General features: G+C 44.1%; 1 protein-coding gene across 3 annotated transcripts in view; it reads right to left on the reverse strand.

The window, feature by feature from the left end:
• Positions 1–19,170, reverse strand: part of LOC143359880 (beta-1,4-N-acetylgalactosaminyltransferase bre-4) — a 72,962-nt gene that overhangs the window by 7,263 nt on the left and 46,529 nt on the right. For all 3 annotated transcript variants that reach the window (XM_076798212.1, XM_076798211.1, XM_076798213.1), the window contains exons 2-6: positions 16,116–16,653; positions 9,612–9,883; positions 8,190–8,432; positions 2,057–2,240; positions 619–837 (exon numbers count right to left, since the gene is read on the reverse strand). In XM_076798212.1, the coding sequence (XP_076654327.1) occupies positions 619–837; positions 2,057–2,240; positions 8,190–8,432; positions 9,612–9,883; positions 16,116–16,270 (1,073 nt within the window). In that variant the 5' untranslated portion in view covers positions 16,271–16,653. The remainder of the gene's footprint in view (positions 1–618; positions 838–2,056; positions 2,241–8,189; positions 8,433–9,611; positions 9,884–16,115; positions 16,654–19,170) is intronic.

Raw genomic sequence — 19,170 nt, forward strand, 5'->3', positions numbered from 1 at the left:
TATTTCCTCCAGTAGACAAAATAATAGAAATACAAAAATGGAACGAAGAAAATTGTGTTTCGTTCGAAAAGATTTGTCAACTTGTGATGCGCAGCAATAGCAATTTGCACATTTGTGATTGCAACTTACAAAAATGAAACGAAGAAAATTGTGTTTCGTTCGAAAACATTTGTCAACTTGTTATGCGTAGTAATAGCAATTTGCACATTTGTGATTGCAACTTACAAAAATTAAACAAAGAAAAGTGTGTTTCGTTCAAAAGTTTCGTGAACTTGTAATACGCAGCAATAGCAATTTGCACATTTGAGATTGCAACAATGGCAATTCGTACATTTGCGAGTGCAATAAAAGCAATATCGTTAAATAATCATTCGAGAATCGTTTCCGGGACGCTTATCAGATACAAGTTGCATTCTGCCCGGCTTATTAAAATAAATTTCTATTCGATCCCTGTTTCTCGCGTCTCGGTAAACCTTGATCCAGCACGGAGATCCGCGGTCTAGTTACGCGCATACAAAACGGGGGAATTTGCATGAGTATCCCGCGATCATGCGATTACTATGCCGGGGAGCGGCGTTCGTCCGGGGGTTGAAGATCGCTTAAGCCAGTCGTTCTCACCTCTTCGGATTCGCCTTCTCCTTTTTGTGCGTGAGCATCTTGTAGCGCGCCACGTTCGCCGGGTACCGGGAGATATGAAGGCCGTGGGCTTTTATGCGATTCGCCATGTCGTCGTCCTCGCCGCCCCAGCCCCAGAACACGTTGCTGAACCCGTTCACCAGACGGAAGTGCTCCCGAGACATGGCCGACACGCCGCCGAACAGATCGGCGTACGGCAATCTGCAAGAATCGCAATCGTTTTGGCTCCCAGTCTCGAAAAAACCGCAATTCAATCGGCCGGTAAATTAGCGAACAGGATGTTCCATTTGCATTTTCTCGTGCAACGATGCCGTATTATTCCAAACAATTTTTTCAGCGTCCTTGGAAAAATAATTTCGTGGGAAAATGGAATATCCTGTATATGTGTACTTCCCGTCACCAGAGTCCGTAAAGCTTTCGTAAATCCTAAAATTCGCAATTTTGACAGTCTTTTTGACCTGTCAGACTTCCTTAACCCCTTTGCATCATTAGTGTATATATACGCTCAATTTTCCTGGAATGACCTTGAATGACCTTGGAATAATTATTCTCACTGAACTCCTAACGAAATGGACTATCGTTGCAGGTGATTAAAAAAGGGCGGTTCCATTTAAAAAAAGTCAAGGTGACCTTGATGTCTCTAAAAGAATGACATAAAAACAAAATTTTTTTTGGCATCGTATCAGCCTCATCGTATCATTCAACTTTGTCCTTACCATATTTTACGTATCTTCAGAAACAACAAAGATGTTTGAGGTGCAAACGTTAGGTGACTGTATACGCTCAATTTATTTGTTCTTATAATGCTGAAATATGAAGTTCTTTTACTTGCAGTCATTTTTGTACTTGAACACGATAAAAAGAAAAAGTTTGGTGATAAAGGCCTTCTTTCCATATTTTCTTACGATGCAAATGGGTTAATAGTACTAATCACTGTCGACGGGGATCGCGTAAAGTAAGTGAAAATCGATTAACCGATTAACCCTTTCAGTGGGGAAAGAATTTTGGAATTTTTGCAAGTTACTGCTCGGTGAAAACTATGATACAGTGAATTCTCGATATATGTCAACGACAAGAGTCTAGCCAGTCGTCGAGGCCCCTCACAGGTTATGCTCCGCGGTAGAGGGGATGACTCCGCGACGTTTATCGTGCAGGCCCTGGCGACATATATAGAGAAATCACTGTATCGTCTTGGAATTTGAAAGTATACTGTACTGAGAGTCTCCGATCTGCTCCGAGTCTCTGACGTAATGAGCTATACTGTCCAGAATTTCGAGCAATCGTTCAGAGCAGTTTCATCTCTCCGTTTAAGGGGTTAAGGACGTCTTGCGCAAGACCGAGCGAGATCGCGAGGCATTTACGGTGACGAACTCTCGTGACGGGAAGCATGGTTACGGAGTTACGATACGGCTCGCGATACCTGTATTTGAACTTGTCAACAGCAACCGACATATGCCTGGGCTGCTCGGGACAGGTATATAGATTCCTATCGTCCTCCGGAAGTAGGTCGACGTCGTGAAAAATGAAGCAGTCGAAAGGTCGCTCCTTCAAAGCTTCCACGTAGCCGACGTTCATCAGCATCGCGCGGTTGAAGGCGTCGCTGCCTGCAACCACATAATCGTCTCGACGTTCGAAAAACCGCAGAATATTCACACAGATTCGAGGCACGTTCGTCCGTGCCTAAAACTATCGCACGATCCCGCTTAAAACTATTGCGTTAACACTAAACCTTGCGAACGGTAGTTGACTATTCAAAGGTTATAATTTTATTTCAGATTATATTAGCACAGTTAGTTTTTGTTAATTTTGTCCAGCTAAAAAGGCCATTCGTCACACTGTGCGCCTATTCAAACTAATAAACACACAAAAAAAAAAAGAAAAGAAGAATACCAGGCGACAACAAGTTGCTAGGTGTTGCTTCAGTGTGGACACAGCAATCGCAAACAATTTTAGAAATCTTCGAATGCCTTCGGTTGCGACCCGTTAAAAAAGAACGGGGCTCTCAAAGTTGAAATATGATCGATATCCCAGAGATATCGGTCCGTCGAGCCGTCGATCACTATGCCGATATTTCTGGATACCAGTATCGATAGCGGGATCTCCGGGATGAGGTAACCGCAGCGTCCAACGACCGCGTTGCGACCCGCGGCGAATCGCGAGTCGGATGACGGGGGATCGCGGTGCAACGCGTGTTGCACCGCCGCGATGCACCGCGATGCAATTAGCCGCAGCTGTCGTGGGACTCGCGCCGCGGTACCGTTAATATCGGATGCGTTCGCCGGGAGCATCGAAGAACGTTATTCTTAGTCGTCGTTACCGTAACTCGACGGGAACCCTCGATCCCCCTCCGGTGATCGTCGGTTCTCCCCGGCGTTAACGGGAAACTCTCTCGGGACGCCCTCGATCGATCGTGAACTTTCTGCCTTCGAGAATCGACCGGGAAACCGTCTACAACTCCCGAGGAGAGGGGGAAGAGATAAACGGTCCGACCGGCTCGGTTAAACTTTCGAAATTCGATTTACTCGCGCTTTACTCGCGCTTTTCTCGCGGACCGACACCAACGGCCAAGGAAGACCTCTCTCCGCTCGATCTCTTTGTTTAGGGGACCAGGAACGGGGGAAAAAGGAGGCTATTTGTCGTTCGTCATCCTACTTCGACGCTCGATTGGACCTTGAGATGTCCTCGAGGTTCTGCTGACAAAAATGTGCGCGAGACGCAAACGAAATTAGCGGCACGCGAAGATCGATTCGAGAGGAGTTACAAGCGCGAGGAGAAGCGCAATTTGTTGACCGCGTAATTATCGATCGACGACCCCCTTTGCACTTATCGCGGGATCTCGCGCGTACACCGTATCGCATCGGTACGAACGTATTGATAACTTGGTTCGACCGCTCGACGTTCTCGCGGAGGGAACGAGCATCGATGCACGAACGCTTGTCTCTGCTGTTTGCAAAATGATGATGCTCTTCGTGCGACAGAACAAAAAAGTGGTAGTTGAATATTGATGTTGAAGCAACATCCAGCAACTTGTCGCCTTGCATTCTTTTTCTTTTCGTTTATTAGTTTGAATAGGCGTCGTGATCCTTGTGTCTCAGCCCCCCTTTCTTTTTTAACGGGCCCCAACCGAACGCATTAAAAGATTTATAAAATTGTTTGCGGTTGCTGTGTCCACACTGAAGCAACATCTAGCAACTTGTTGTCGCCTTGCGTTTTTCTTCTTTTTTTTTTTTTGATTATTAGTGTTCGATAGGCGTTGTTTCTTCTTGGCGAACTGTTGAATGTTGAACTGACGAATGTTGCAAGCATGAGAGACACTGTCTTGCACATTTTGCCCGAGTCGATACGTCGCATTTAATGGAGTGTTTCACAACTATGCGAAGCACTGTCTTCAACATTTTAGCAAATGATACGTTGCACTTAATGGAATGTTACAACCGTGCGAGGCGCTGTCTTCGGCATTTTACCAAATGATACGTTGCACTTAATGAAATGTTACAACCGTGCCGAGACACCGTGTTGAGCATGTTACAAAATGATACGTTACATTTGACAGAGTGTCGCGATAATACTGTGCAGAACATTTTCTAAAAATGATACACTGACGAATGAACTGCGGATCTTGATGCAATATAAAAATGGTCTGCTGGTCAACTGTAAGAGCCAGATGAACATTTCATTCCTACTTTAATCATTTTAACCAGTTAGCTGTTTTTGACGTGTATACTCGTCACGAAGAAATGGCCATATTTTGTGCTACCACGAGTATACTCGTCGAAACAGCATTTTTCAAAGAGGTCGAGACAGTTAACTGGTTAACAAGCTGAAAATAATAGATTGGCATTCTTGAATCTCATTTCAACCCCTCTACTATCTTAAATCGTACGCACTCATTTTTGTCATAAACGCATAAAAGCCGCAGTCACGAATGAGAGACACTGCCGCGACTGTTAACAAGACAAACGTCGACGGTGGACGTGTTAAGCCTAATTTCCCGGCTCCGACGGCCAGAAGCGATCGAGGCAAAAGAAAAAGCATCGATGAGGTCCACTAAATATTCAAGATGGCGGCAATTATGTAAAGCAAACTGTTCGCGCGCGGCGGCGGCGGCGGTGGCGGCTGACTTTGTATTTTAATCTCGAGTAGCCCGGGGCAGAAGAAGGGATGAGGGTTACAGGTGAGTAGGGAAAAGGGTTGGAGAGAGGGAATAAGGGAGCGAGATCTGAATTGCGAAGAGGCGGTAGGGCGAAATCGTGTCCGGGACCGTTTCGGGCAATTAAAGCCGCGTTAAGGCTGGCGTGCCGGTGTAACGCGTCCAGAACTGTCCTCGGTGCGCGAGGTGCATCGGATGCACGCCGCCGGTACCGCATTGCAGTCGACTGTGGTTGCAACACGGGAAAAAATCAACTCTTTGAGCACTCTGTACACCAGTTCTTCCATTACGATGCGCTTTCAGGAGGGAACCTTGCGTAAAATGAAATTTCTGAGCATTTCTTAGGGTTAAAGCTGGATGGAGCATCGTAGTCAATAGAAATGTACCTAAAGCAATAACAATGATGCAAAGCGGTTGCGTTAAATCTGCAATTTTGAATTAACACTTTGATCGCCAAACTAGAAACCCCCAAAATTCCATAAAATCAAAGCAAGTTATTTAATGAAATAAAAATTGAAAAAAATTCAATGTATGATACTGAGTCCAACTTTCTAGCATAATACAGATCCTAATCAAGTTTGGTACAATGAATATATCGACGTAAAAATTCATTTTAAAACCTGCACAAATAATTCCGTCACCCACATATGACGTGGCATTCGACGTGTTAAAACTATACCTGTTCCTCATCTTCCTTTCATATTAACAAAATAGAATTATGAAATCTTTGATTACAAGTATTAGGTCTCTGCCAGAGATCGTGCCCGGTTCCTTGTATTTTAAATACGGAATTGAACACGAACCTAATCGGGCGCTGACCTAACAGGGTAATTTCGGGGGAGACCATAGGGAGAGATGCACCAGTTTTTATTGTGGCAGTACCGAACGATTCTCAACTGTTTTTCTGTCATCATTCACGTCGTTTTAACATCAGTAAATGATCTCCAAACTATCAATATATTAAAATAAATTTAATAATATTAATATATAAAAATAAAATTTTTACTCATTGAACGTTATATATTACTAAATAGATTTAACTAAACAATTAAACAATGCCTGGCTACACTATCAATTACTTCCACTAAAATTTGTACAAACAGAAAACAAAATGTGGTGCATCTCTCCCGAAATGACCCTGGATTATAATGAATTTTATTGCTACAGCTCACTAGAAACAAACGCAACAGTAAGCACCCGAGAAATCGTTCACAATGAACAATCAGCTACAAGAAAAGAAATCAATCGTGACCTCGTTAATTCCAATACGGCGCAAGTGGAATAAGGACGTGGTTTTTACCGATAGAAGTTTAATTAAACGTAACTTTTTACGACTTCCAGCGTCAAGGTAAGAGCGTCCGTCCGCTGGGAAACTGGACAATGGAGAAACGCTCGAAAGCATTGTGTACACGTCCGCGCGCTGCGATGCAGCCTCAACTGCTTCAATCATGCTGCCTCGAGAGTGCCTCTTTAGTATTTGCATGGCAAGGACGCGGCAGACAGTGCTAGGCCATCGGTTAGCCGCGAGGTAATTATGTTTGGAACCGGTGCTAATACCGCGCATATGATACAACAAATCTAAGCGGACAACGGACACGATGCCGAACATCTGATGCCATTCAAGCACCGATTGATTCGCCAGGCAGAACGCGTATCGTCTACGTGCATACGTATCTCGTGTCTGCTCAACGAATTAGGTTCGAGTACGGCGTTGCGTAACGGCGGCGTTCCGTGTCCGTTTCACGCGCGGAATCAGCGTCGGGATTCGTTCATGGATTTCGACGGCGAACGAACGGATTCGGTGTCCGTTACGCAAGAGAAACGCGAAACGAAAGGCCAGAGGCGAAACGCGATCGATACCTCGCCGATCCAATGCGACGCAACCTTAACAATCAGATAAACGATCGGTTGTTTCGTTTTGCGACGCGTGGCTTTGTACTGTCGGGGGCCGGCAAGTTGTTTACGGGACGCTGGCGGACACTATAGTTCTCTACCCATACCCTGAAGACCCTGAACCGGACACGGAAATGACATACAGTGTTGCCAGATCGAGAGATTAATGGTGGAGGAAATGCTACGGTCGGAACCTGAGTGACGTCACGACGCTATAATGTAGTCTACCAGGAGAGATTTCTGCGGTAAATAGTGGCGGAAATGCTATAGTCAGGACCCGAGTGACGTCACGGAGCTATAGTGTAATCTGTCAGGAGAGATCCCTGCGGTAAATAGTGGGGGGAATGCTACAGTCGGAACCTGAGTGACGTCACGAAGCTATAATGTAGTCTACCAGGAGAGATTTCTGCGGTAAATAGTGGGGGAAATGCTATAGTCAGGACCCGAGTGACGTCACGAAGCTATAATGTAGTCTACCAGGAGAGATTTCTGCTGTAAATAGTGGGGGAAATGCTATAGTCAGGACCCGAGTGATATCACTATAGTGTAGGCTATTCAGCGTTACCAGATCGAGTGATTCGAGAGATAAATAGTGGTGGAAATGCTATAGTCAGGACTCGAGTGAAGTCACTATAGTGTAGTCTACTCAGCGTTACCAGATCAGGGGATTATAAAGCTAAATACTAGGGGAAATGCTATAGTCAAAAGTTGAGTGACGTCACGAAGCTATAATGTAGTCTATCAGGAGAGAGTTCAGAGGTAAATAGTGGGGGAAATGCTATAGTCAGGACCCGAGTGAAGTCACTACAGTGTAGTCTATCCAGCGTTGCCAGTTCAAGGGATTCCAGAACTAAATAGTGGGGGAAATGCTATAGTGGGGACCCGAGCAAAGTCACTATAGCGTACTCTATCCAGCGTTGCCAGATGAAGGGATTCCAGAGTTGAATAGTGGGGGAAATGCTATAGCCAGGACTCGAGTGAAGTCGCGAAGCTATAGTGTAGTCACTATGCCATATAATGATGTCACTGATCGTTCCAAGAGTAGGGATCGTATCACAATCCCACAGCACGGATCGTTGGGCAATTCTCAGCACGTAACGTCACATGATCCTTTCTGCATCAACACTGCTGAGACAGCACTGATCAGGTCGCCTCACAAGCAATGCGAACGAGCTTTTATATTTTTCGAAGTACCATCAAGACAATGATTACCGGTCTCTGGGTCTTTATGCATCCGTCAAGATTTGTAAAGAAACGTGTGAACTAACAAGAACAATTATGTTAACAACGAGGAATCTGTTGGATGACGAAGAAAATGCTTCTTCACTTCTGATGTATACAAGATAATAAATTTGCATATAAATATGGAATTTGCATAAAGATTCGCGGTCCAGCGCATTTTTGTGTCAGTGGCTCTGTTACTAATTCAGCTTAGATTCCCAGCAGGATGAAGGTGGATCGTTGAGAAGGATGGAGGATCGATCTACCGATAGGAGAAGCTTGCCCTCACCTTTCTGCTCGACCACGAATATCTGGTAGTCGATCTGTTGTCGCAGCAACATCGGATGAAGGTTGTAGAGCAACGCTTGAAGGTGTTGCGGTCGATCACGGAACGGTATAACGACGGCAACGCGATGCCTGGCGACGCAATCCGCCGGGTATCCTCTGCCACCAGGCTTCACGTCTGCGAAACCCTTCTCCTTCTCAATCACCGACAGCTCCGGAGGTGATTTACCAACTGCCAACGGTCCAACTGGCAAAACAACCGTAAAACGAACCCTGTCAGATCCCATCACGTTCTACATTTTCTCTAAGTTTTCCGTTTTCACGAATAAACTAGGCTAAGGGACCCAATTACTGTGGGGGTACCAACCACTGTGCCTCTATCATTTTAAAGCTAATCTTTAACTCTTTGGGGCACGGCGGGATTAAAAGTGTCCCACCTTTTTGATGTATTTCACGGCATAGTGGGACATTTCTAGTCCCACCTCGAAATCTTGCAACAGCTCCATGTGCATAGGTTTATATTTCGTCTTATTTACGTAAAGCCCGATAACAACAAATTTAATTAACTATTACTGTTTTCTTATGTTTTTACATGATACCTTTATTAATAAAAATATACCAATTTCGTTTCATTTGAAACCCGATAAAATTCCTGTGCAACATGGGTCCATTTTGATCTGAAATCCTGTGCCGCAAAGAGTTCAAGCACAACGAATATTAAAAATGAGATATACAACATATTAACCCTCTGCACTCGGCGCTATTTTAACTCGAAAACTAAATTCTTCTTCCGACTTAGAATATTTTTATTCATGATCCGATTTCCACACATAATGTTTAAATGTTTAGTGATCTATTAAATACAAATTTTGTAACGTAACACAAATATTCTGCAATACCATTTGCAATTTCTTTGAAATAATGCCACAAAAATTTCCAGTGGAGCTTCAGAGTCACCACTCGAGCGCAAAGGGTTAACTGATTTCAAACAGAAAAATTGTAATATCTCCTTCTTAATTTCCATTATGCTTTAAAGATCAAGGTCATTTCAAGGCCATAGTATAAAACACTATTGAATTCGTCTCGACGACAGCGACAATAATGTCCAAAACGTGTGGTGCCATTTAAGAAAAGTCAAGGTGACCTTCACTTTCTTCGGGTAAACAGCATTTTCTTTAGATTCAAGAATATGCGGCCATGTAGCTCGCCAAGTACTGACAAACTTTTGTCTAAAACACTTCTTAATTGCGCTCTCGGTAATGCCCAAAAAATGGTGACACAACTTAACGGGGGGAGACCGTGTGATTAACATAGGCACAGTAATTGGTACCCCCGCACTAATTGGGTCCCCTACTCTATGGGTCCCGAACATTTGGATCGCTATCGACGCCAGCATCATCGCTGGACAGTCAGAGTGACAACTCACCGAGATTAGGGGGAATGAGGGGACACCGTTGCAACGCGGTGCTATTCGTCGAGTTCGCCGTCGAGAACTCCGGTCCAGGTAGCAGGTACGCATTTCGAGTGGACACGGCGGCCGTCAGCTCCAATTTCGACGAGTTCGTGTTGCCTCTGCCGCCAGCCCATTGCAGGCTCGTTGCGGATTCATTCAGGCTGCCCAGTATCAGACTCGGCACTGTCACCGGCCCGTAAATGATCAGGCCGCGTTGATGATGCCTGAATCCGCGATCCGCGTATCTGCGAACAGAAAACTCTCCGTGACAGGTTCAAACCGTCAAGAAATCGTTAGAGTATCTTTAGACGACGTCTCGGTTTTATTCTCGGCTCGTTCGAGCCACGTATTTCGGTCCCTAAACGCCTATCAAGCCAAACTCTAATTAAAGAAAGTCTCTTCAAGTGGCTCGAATCGAACCGAATCGCTCCGGGAATCTACCGAGAGTTTCACGATGAAACCGTTACAAATGCAATTCCTGGATCGCGGATTTTGCGAACAGGAAGACGATCAATGTTGCGATACAAATGAATTCAACAACTCTTTTTGTGAGAAAGTAGCTTCTCCGGGAAATGAAAGTCGGAATAATTCAATCGAATTACAGTGAATTCTCTATATATGTCGCCGAGGCGTGGCAGATAATTGTCGCGGAGCTATCCCCACCATAGATCATTACACAAGTAAATATCATCGGAATTGTATCATGTTTGGTATCATTTTCATCAGAAAAGTGCCACGAATATGTTGGTGAGAGTCTCATGAAAAAATAATGAAAAATTAATGAACAAGTTTTGTTATTGTAGCAGTGGACTTCCGGTCTCACACGCTGATATACCCGATATATGTTTACGCTTTTCTACGTTCGGCGCGGATCAAAGAATAGTGTCTCCTCGACGATAAGCGACATCAAGACTTATTTGTTGCTGACATATATCGAGAATTCACTGTGGAATGGACACGACGCTGTACCTGCGGTTGAACTTCGTTGGAACGATTATATTATGATCTTTGAAAGACTATGTGTTGAATGACTTCAACGAGAACGATTACAATCGTGGACCAACAAAGCCCAACAATTTCGTTCGGGATTATTGCGTAAAAGAATCGAGTTCATTCAGATTTCATTTTCAAACGTGTACAAAGAAGTATAAATTTCTCTGCGCGAATTGTAAAATAGTGGGTAACGAAACCGGTGGTTCGTTAATGGGAAATCGGGCACGACCTTGTGCACTGACCTAACAGTTTCGACACTTCCTGGTGTAGCGAATAGCGAGCGCGTGAAGCTTTTGCCTTTCGGACGCGCAGCTAAAGGGAAAACCCGAAAATCTCATGTCCGCCGGAGGATATCGGAATTTTTTCGCGCGTATCGGGAGTTCGGTGTGCAAAATACTTTTTGGAGCCGTCGAGGGACTTCCGTGGGCCGCGATCGATAAATTCCGCAAGCGGATATTCGCCGCTGGACGAGGATTCTGCGGTCCCGAAAGGCTTTTGGCGAGAAATACTGCGGTCGGAGACGGACGAGAACACGACGCCGATACGCCGGCGGGGAGATGATCATTCGTGGAAACGCGCCGGTGAAATATGGGAACAATCCGATCGCAAATAAACCGGGACGGCGAGTTGCCGAGTCGGCGCGATTAGACGGGCAAACGTCAGGTAGCTGTTCAAATGGTCGAGCTGGTTGTTTGCACTCGCGCGGCGCGTATCTGCAGCAGATCCTGATTTGCCAGACGAGATCCGTGTGTCCAGAACGATCCACGATTCCCCGAAGCGCCGTCGAATTATCGATAACATATCTCTGTTGACTTTCTGCTGTGTTTCATTAGTTTTCTACATCTGGACGCTCTTGGATGTTCTTGGAACCTTACAACATTTTTACCGTTTCAAATGTTATCTTTATGTTTACGTTAAAAATATAATATAAAGCAATTTAATGGGATATGGGTATATATATATAAAGAAAGCACACTCTTTTATAGCACACGGAATAGAGATTATATTTCAACGAATTCTCTAATAGCACGTCGTCAGACACGTCTTTACGGTTTGAGAGAAACGTCGCGAATGAAACAAGAAAACGAAACAGAGGAGCAACAGTTCAATATGAACATCAGAGGATCGAGGGTCCCATGTGTTACGGTGAAATGGCTGGTTTCGCGAAGGAACGCCGTATTACACTTTCGCGATTGAATACTTGAAGATTTCGGGAATTCGAACTTGCTTTTTATTTTGAAAGTTGGATCGGCGAGACGTGCCGTAGCAGAGGTGATCGTCGACTGCTGGGTACACGGGTTTGGGGTCTTATATATTAATGGGTAATCTTATTTGGGGTACAAAGGTTTGGGACTGTTTAATGGTTCAAAGTTGTCGGGTGCTGAATCAGTCGTGAACTTGGGCCTGGTGACGTGTTGCGAGGGTTGTTGTCTTGGTCTTATCGGGCCGTGACACATGCCGGGGACAACATACAATGTATATTAACTGCAGATACAATGTATATCAAAAGCCGATTCAAACGATCCTTCCTTCTAAAGAAATAACAGATTCATTTTGTTCTGTTTATGAAATAAATTCCAACACAATTGAAGAATTAACAGGATTTAAGAGCTCCGATGTATTGGTCGTTGGTTATTATTCCCTTTGCACTCGGCGCTATTTTCATTCTATAACTAAATTTTTCTTCCGTCTTAGAATATTTTCATTTTATTCATACGAAACTGATCCGATTTCCACGTATAATGTGTAAATGTTTAGTGATCTGGTCAATACAAATTTTGTAATTTGGCAAATACATTGTAATAATATTTTTTGTAATTTCTTTGAAATAATGCTACAACAATTTCTAGTGGTGCTTCAGAGTCACCACTCGAGTGCAAAGGGTTAAAATTATTGAAGCCGCAAAAGAACGTCTCGGGGTCTGGCATTGGAGTGCCGTCGATTTTCGCGATCGGCGCGTGGATCAAGCGGAAATGAAATTCATTTTCTTCGACGCGATAGAAGGTGTTTCAACATTTTTACTGGCTCAAAATTCGTCTATGGATTTATGGTAAAAATACAATAAAAGCAATTGACATATTAAAAGGATTTAAGAGGTCCAGTGTCTTAATCGTACCTTATTAAAATTATAAAAGCTGCAAAAGAACGTCTCGAGGACCGTCATTGGAGAGCCGTCGATTTTCGCGATCGGGGTGTGGATCAAACGGAAATGAAATTCATTTTCTTCGACGCGATAGAAGGTGTTTCAACATTTTCACCGCTTCAAATTTCGTCTATGCATTTATGGTAAAAATACAATATAAAGCAGTTGGAAAATTAAAAGGATTTAACAGCTCCAATGTATAAAAGATCGTCCCGAGGTGCGCCATGGGAGAGCCGTCGATTTTCGCGATCGGCGCGCGGCTCAAACGGAAATAAAATTCATTTTCATCGCCGCAATAGAAGGTGTTTCAACATTTTCACCGCTCCAAACTTCATCTATGCATTTATGGTAAAAATACAATATAAAGCAGTTGGAAAATTAAAAGGATTTAAGAGCTCCAATGTATAAAAGATCGTCTCGAGGTGCGCCATGGGAGAGCCGTCGATTTTCGCGATCGGGGTGTGAATCAAACGGAAATGAAATTCCTTTTCTTCGACGCGATAGGTGTTTCAACATTTTCACTGCTTCAAATTTCGTCTATGCATTTATGGTAAAAATACAATATAAAGCAGTTGGAAAATTAAAAGGATTTAAGAGCTCCAATGTATAAAAGATCGTCCCGAGGTGCGCCATGGGAGAGCCGTCGATTTTCGCGATCGGCGCGCGGCTCAAACGGAAATAAAATTCATTTTCATCGACGCAATAGAAGGTGTTTCAACATTTTCACCGCTCCAAACTTCATCTATGCATTTATGGTAAAAATACAATATAAAGGAGTTGGAAAATTAAAAGGATTTAACAGCTCCAATGTATAAAAGATCGTCCCGAGGTGCGCCATGGGAGAGCCGTCGATTTTCGCGATCGGCGCTTGGATCAAACGGAAATGAAATTCATTTTCGTTCGACGCGGTAGGAACCGCGCGGAGACGTGTTCTCTCTGCGGCGACTTAATGCGCGGCGCGTGACAGGAAACGACGCAAAACGTCGACAAATAACTGCATCTCGGTTCGCCGCGGTAGGACGCGCCTCGACGCGCAGCGCGTCCCGGTGCATCGCGGCGAGTCGCGTCGCGTCGCGGCTTGTAGCGCGACGACTAAACGAGCCGGCGCGCGCGCCGCACGCCGAGATAGCAACAAATTGTTGTCACGCGCCGTTGGCGAAATTCGAAATTAACCGGTACCGGTTCGCGGCTCGTAAATCCCTCCGGAAAAATAGCCGCGGGGGGAGGGGGAGGGGAGCTCCCTCTCTCTCTTTTTGCGTTACAGTTTTTAATTAACCCGGCCTTTGCTTCGGTTCGGTACCGGCGTGCTCGCGAAATTGCTCGAACTCTCCGAGAGGAAAAGGGAGCGGGGCCAGGGGGAGGGAAATTGCGGGCGAATTCGGAGGTACCGCGCACGGCTCGCAAAGGTCAAAGGATCGTTAGCAACCGCTTCCGCAAACGGACAATCTAAATGACCGCTAACGAAGTAACGAGATCACGTACTCTAGTGGAATGTACGTGCCGCCGCGGCGACGTGTACCGTACCGCTGGAATGAATTTTCTCGGGAATTTACTTGGACACGAGGCACCCGTGATCACCGCTTTACGTCGTCCACCGTACTGTGACGAATTCGGTGGACAAATTAATTTTCTTCATGCCTCCCCGGTTCGTATTGGATTTGAAAAATTCACGAGCACCTTCTCCGATGCAGGTGTTTTCGCTCGAGATGATTATTTTTAAGAGCGGATCGGGATAGATCGATGCGGAACGTTCAGAGAGAGACGTTCAATTCAACTTAATTTGACCCTTAGCACTCGAATGGCGACTGTAAGGCGCCACCAGAAATTACATTAAATTTGTTTGTATTTAATAAATGACTAAACACTTCTTCAGTATTGTACGAGCACATTGCACCATTTTCATATGTATAGCACGAAAAAGAAAGTATTTAGAAGGGAAATGTTCTAGGTTGGAAAAAATGTTTCGTTTTGGAGTTAAAATAGCTTCGAGTGCAAAGGGTTAACACTAAACCTACCACTGCCGGTCAAATTGACCGGTTCCAGATTTTTCATTTTACAATTACTGAAATTATGAAGATACTTTACAGCATATATTATAATACGAACCGCACAAAATCCGAATAAATTCACTCTCGTCGTTCTTATAGGACAACATGTATCAGTTACTTTTAAGCCTCGGTAGGTTTAGTGTTAAAGACGTTCTTATGAATTTTCTATGGGAGTCCTGGATCTCACAATATCATCACGGACTCTCTCATGAACACTCATGAATACTAGACTGCGGATGTTACGCGTTTATGGCAAAAACGTGTAGGTGTAATATAAAACAGTGAAAGTATTAGAGGAATTTAAAAATACAATATTATTTTCATGCTATTGACACGTTCAGCGCCGTATTTATGTTGTTATGGATGTTTTATGGCAAAAACGAGTAGGTGTAATATAAAACAGTGAAAGTATTAGAGGAATTTAAAAATACAATATTATTTTCATGCTATTGACACGTTCAGCGCCGTATTTATGTTGTTAATAGCAGCGATCGACGTTATTGAAAAATTGCCTACCGGAGATGATTTCATTATTTTGGAAACTCATGGTCAGACTGCGGATTTTTTATTTAAATAAAAATCGTTTGCATTAATTGCAAGACGTAGGAGCCAAGTCAGGATTTATTCCTCTTTCTAACAATTTTATTTGGTTGTAAGAAATGTATCGCCACTCTTCAATTCTTGTAATCTTTTTACTGTTTGAAACGACGCCCACAAATTTGTGCTATAAATGCATAAAATCCCCAGTCTACTCATGATCCATACCCAATTTTTAGTGGATCCTTCAACAGCAATTTCAATCCAGATTCTAACGCGAAAGAAATTGTTTAACCTTCCTTTCGGCACGGTACAACTACTGAAAATCCTATTATTCGGATCCGGCCCGGCAAAGTGTTCAGAAAAATTGTTAATCGCTTAATGGATCACAATTGTTATTTCAGCAGTGATAAATTCGTGTTCGAGATGCCGTTAATCTTACGACAATCTTTTTTAAACAACGTTGCCGGTCACCGACGATCACCATGGCGTTCCACGTGGTAAAATATTAACCCATTAGCTGCCACGATCCCCATTCGGAAATTTTGGAATTTTGCGTAGACCACTCGGCGCCAGAAATATATTTGGCTGACAGTTCGGTTTCACTCTATCATTCTAAAATTTGACAGTTAATGGGTTAAGGAAGAAAATCAATTTCTATTTCGCTCCAGTTTGCCGCGAAAATTCGGATAGACAATTTGTCTGTCGCGCGAAGGTACCGCCGTCTGCTAATTAGGATTGCGAGGGGGCACGCACCTGGTAGCGTTAATGGTGAAAATCGTCTCGATGGATCGGCGATCGATCACGCCGCTAAGTAAATACTGGATGGCGATCAGAGCGAGGACGACGCAAACGATCGCCTTGTAAAGGTGGGCACGATGCCACAGTGCCACGGCTGCCGCCGCAGTCATCGCATGTGCGAGACACCATAACTCCTTCCTATCGGCGTTAGAAGAGCGCCGTACAGGACGAGGCGCTCCCTGAAGGCTGCAGCCCCCGCCTCGAAGCCGGTCCTCGTTGTCGTTGTCGTCGTTGACGTCTCTTTTCGGGTTCCTGACTCGACGATTGTCTTTCCCCCGGGACCCACCAGGCTCCGAGATTCTCCCGGAATCGTCACTCCCCCGGGAACTTTGCTCCTCCGCTTCGGAAATCGGAGAATCGAGCTCCTCGCCTTCAGGATCAAACGATGAACACGGTGCCTGTCGCTTGGGACTTCGAGCTTCTTCGCTCTTCCGACAGCCAGGTGCATCACCTTCCGGCGCTAATGCATCCTCGACATAACGCTGGTTCTATCCTGAAACACATGAACGAAAAATACTGGTTCAATCCGGGTCGCTTCGGTCTCGTTGAAAATCAATGAATCTTCAAATATAGATTTGCGTTATTCTCGTACTGAACTACGTTTTGGCACGGTGGCCGGTTGCCATGAGTCACTTGCAAGGACACGTGTGACGTATCGACGTTCGGTCGACGCAAGTATGCGAGTCCCCGATTTGGTAAATTTAGTAGGTCAGTGCAAAAGTTTGTACCTTTTTCTATTTTTATTTTAATATTTCTTCTTTTAGACTCTGGACCCGTTCGTTTTTCTTATGAATGCATAAAATTCGCAGTGTAATGTTTCGGTCTTCACTTGAGGCATCGAATGACTCGATGACTCAAGATGAGAAGGACGGGAGCGAGCCTTGCGATCTTTTGACTCGCCGAGCAAATGCGGTTCAAGTTACTATCGTTTCGAAGCCACGGATCACGAGGAGGAATCAAGGAGGATGAAGAAAGTGAGAGAGGCTGAGGCCAGACAGGAAATTCTACACTGTATTCGGAATACAAAGGAAGCGCGGACGGCAGAGACGGTAAAGCCATTGCGCGTAAGATAATGGGCAAAGTTATAAGCGCGTTCTACGTAACGATTAGATATCGCATCCGGTCTTCTTTCTGAATGAGTTCGGAGATGACGCGAGTCCCATAGACGGGAAATTTGTTTAAAAACGCTGACGAGATACTACTCGATCAACCGCCAACCGTTAATACTAATAATAGATCTGCTGAAACTGCTTTTGTTACGTCAACTTGATCTGTCGAGCGCTGTGTTTTTGTGGAGTGTCTAGAGATTCGATTAATTGTTGGAATTCTAATGACAGCGAGTAAAACAATCGAAGTGTTCATGTATGTAGACATTAAGTTGTTCAAATGCGAAACAGGAAGAACATTTGAAAAATAAGAAATGCTGTGTCATTTTCAGCTGGCTAAAGTTATTTAAAAAAGAAATAATGAATGTCCGTATAGCTTCTATATTTTCCAGCTAATACAGACAATTTTTATTTTGAATAAAAATCCGCGGACTACACATTACTGCGCACGACTACATACAGTCGTCCAACATGTTATGTCGATCAAATAGTTTTGTTGGTAGAATGTTCAAAAGTCGTGTCAACATTCGATAAAAAATTGTTTGAACGATTCAATCGCATAAGGATCTGAAAGCTCAGACGTTCTCTGTCGCATGACTTCACGAAAACGTGTGTAGCACCATCGAGAAACTGATAACGCACTTAAGGGTGGAATCGGGGATGTTTCGCAGCAAGAATCCTGTGCCACTCGAAACAACGGTGCACGTTGCACGCATCGACGGGCCAGAAACACGGAAACGTACGAAGGAAACCGGCGAGGAACGCGAAGAGGTGTGTGCATCGGAGCCTGAAATTGGTTTGCGTTCTCAGGTACGAAGGTGGGACGTGCCACCAACAGCCGTGCACACCCCTTCGCCACCAAAGAAAATACCGACGGAGAAACGCGAAAGCGACTACGTAAAACGGATTCCGAGACCTTGAGGGGATGGATGGTCGTTGGAATTCTTTCGGACGACAAACTCCGAGAGATCGTCTTCTTCGAGGATCGATAACCTCTCTGCATTCCACGATCGTAAAACACGGAATTTATGTAGATGCTAATTTCCGGTTATTCGGCTCGAGCAAATTTTCGGGGGATGAGAAACTACCCCCACGCGTCCACGAGGTACTACAAGATAACCCTACAATGTACAACAAGATTCAACAAGGTACATCTACCAAGTACAACAAGGGCCTACAAGATACCCCCACAAAGTACAAGGTACACGTACAACATACAACAAGGTACAACAAGGTTCAACCCTACAAAGTACAACAAGGCACTCCTACGAAGTTAGGCCTACAAGACACCCCCACAAAGTACAAGGTACACGTACAAAATACAACAAGGTACAACAAGGTTCAACCCTACAAAGTACAACAAGGCACTCCTACAAAGTACAACAAGGTACCACTACAAAATATAACAAGTTACAACAAGATACAACAAGGTTCAACTAGGTACCTCTACAAAGTACAACAAGGGTCAACAAGGTAGCTCTACAAAGTACAAGGTACTCCTACAAAATACAACAAAATAACAAGGTATCCCTAAAAAGTGCAACAAGGTTCAACAAAGTACAAGATACAACAAAGTTCAACTAGGTATCCCTACAAAGTACAACAAGGTACAACGAGATACTCCTACAAAGTACAATAAGATACAACAAGATACAACAAGGTTAAACTAGGTACCTCTACAAAGTACAACAAGGGCCAACAAGAGAGTATATAAGGCACACCAAGGTACTCCTACAAAATACAAGAAAGCAGAACAAGATACAACAAGGTACAACAAGGTATTCCTACAAAGTACAACAAGGTACAACAAGGTTCAACTAGGTGTCCCTACAAAGTACAACAAGGCACTCCTACAAAGTACAACAAGGTACCACTACAAAATATAACAAGGTACAACAATATAC

Source organism: Halictus rubicundus, chromosome 12 (genome assembly GCF_050948215.1).
Source record: "Halictus rubicundus isolate RS-2024b chromosome 12, iyHalRubi1_principal, whole genome shotgun sequence".
In the NCBI taxonomy this organism is placed as follows: domain Eukaryota; kingdom Metazoa; phylum Arthropoda; class Insecta; order Hymenoptera; family Halictidae; genus Halictus; species Halictus rubicundus.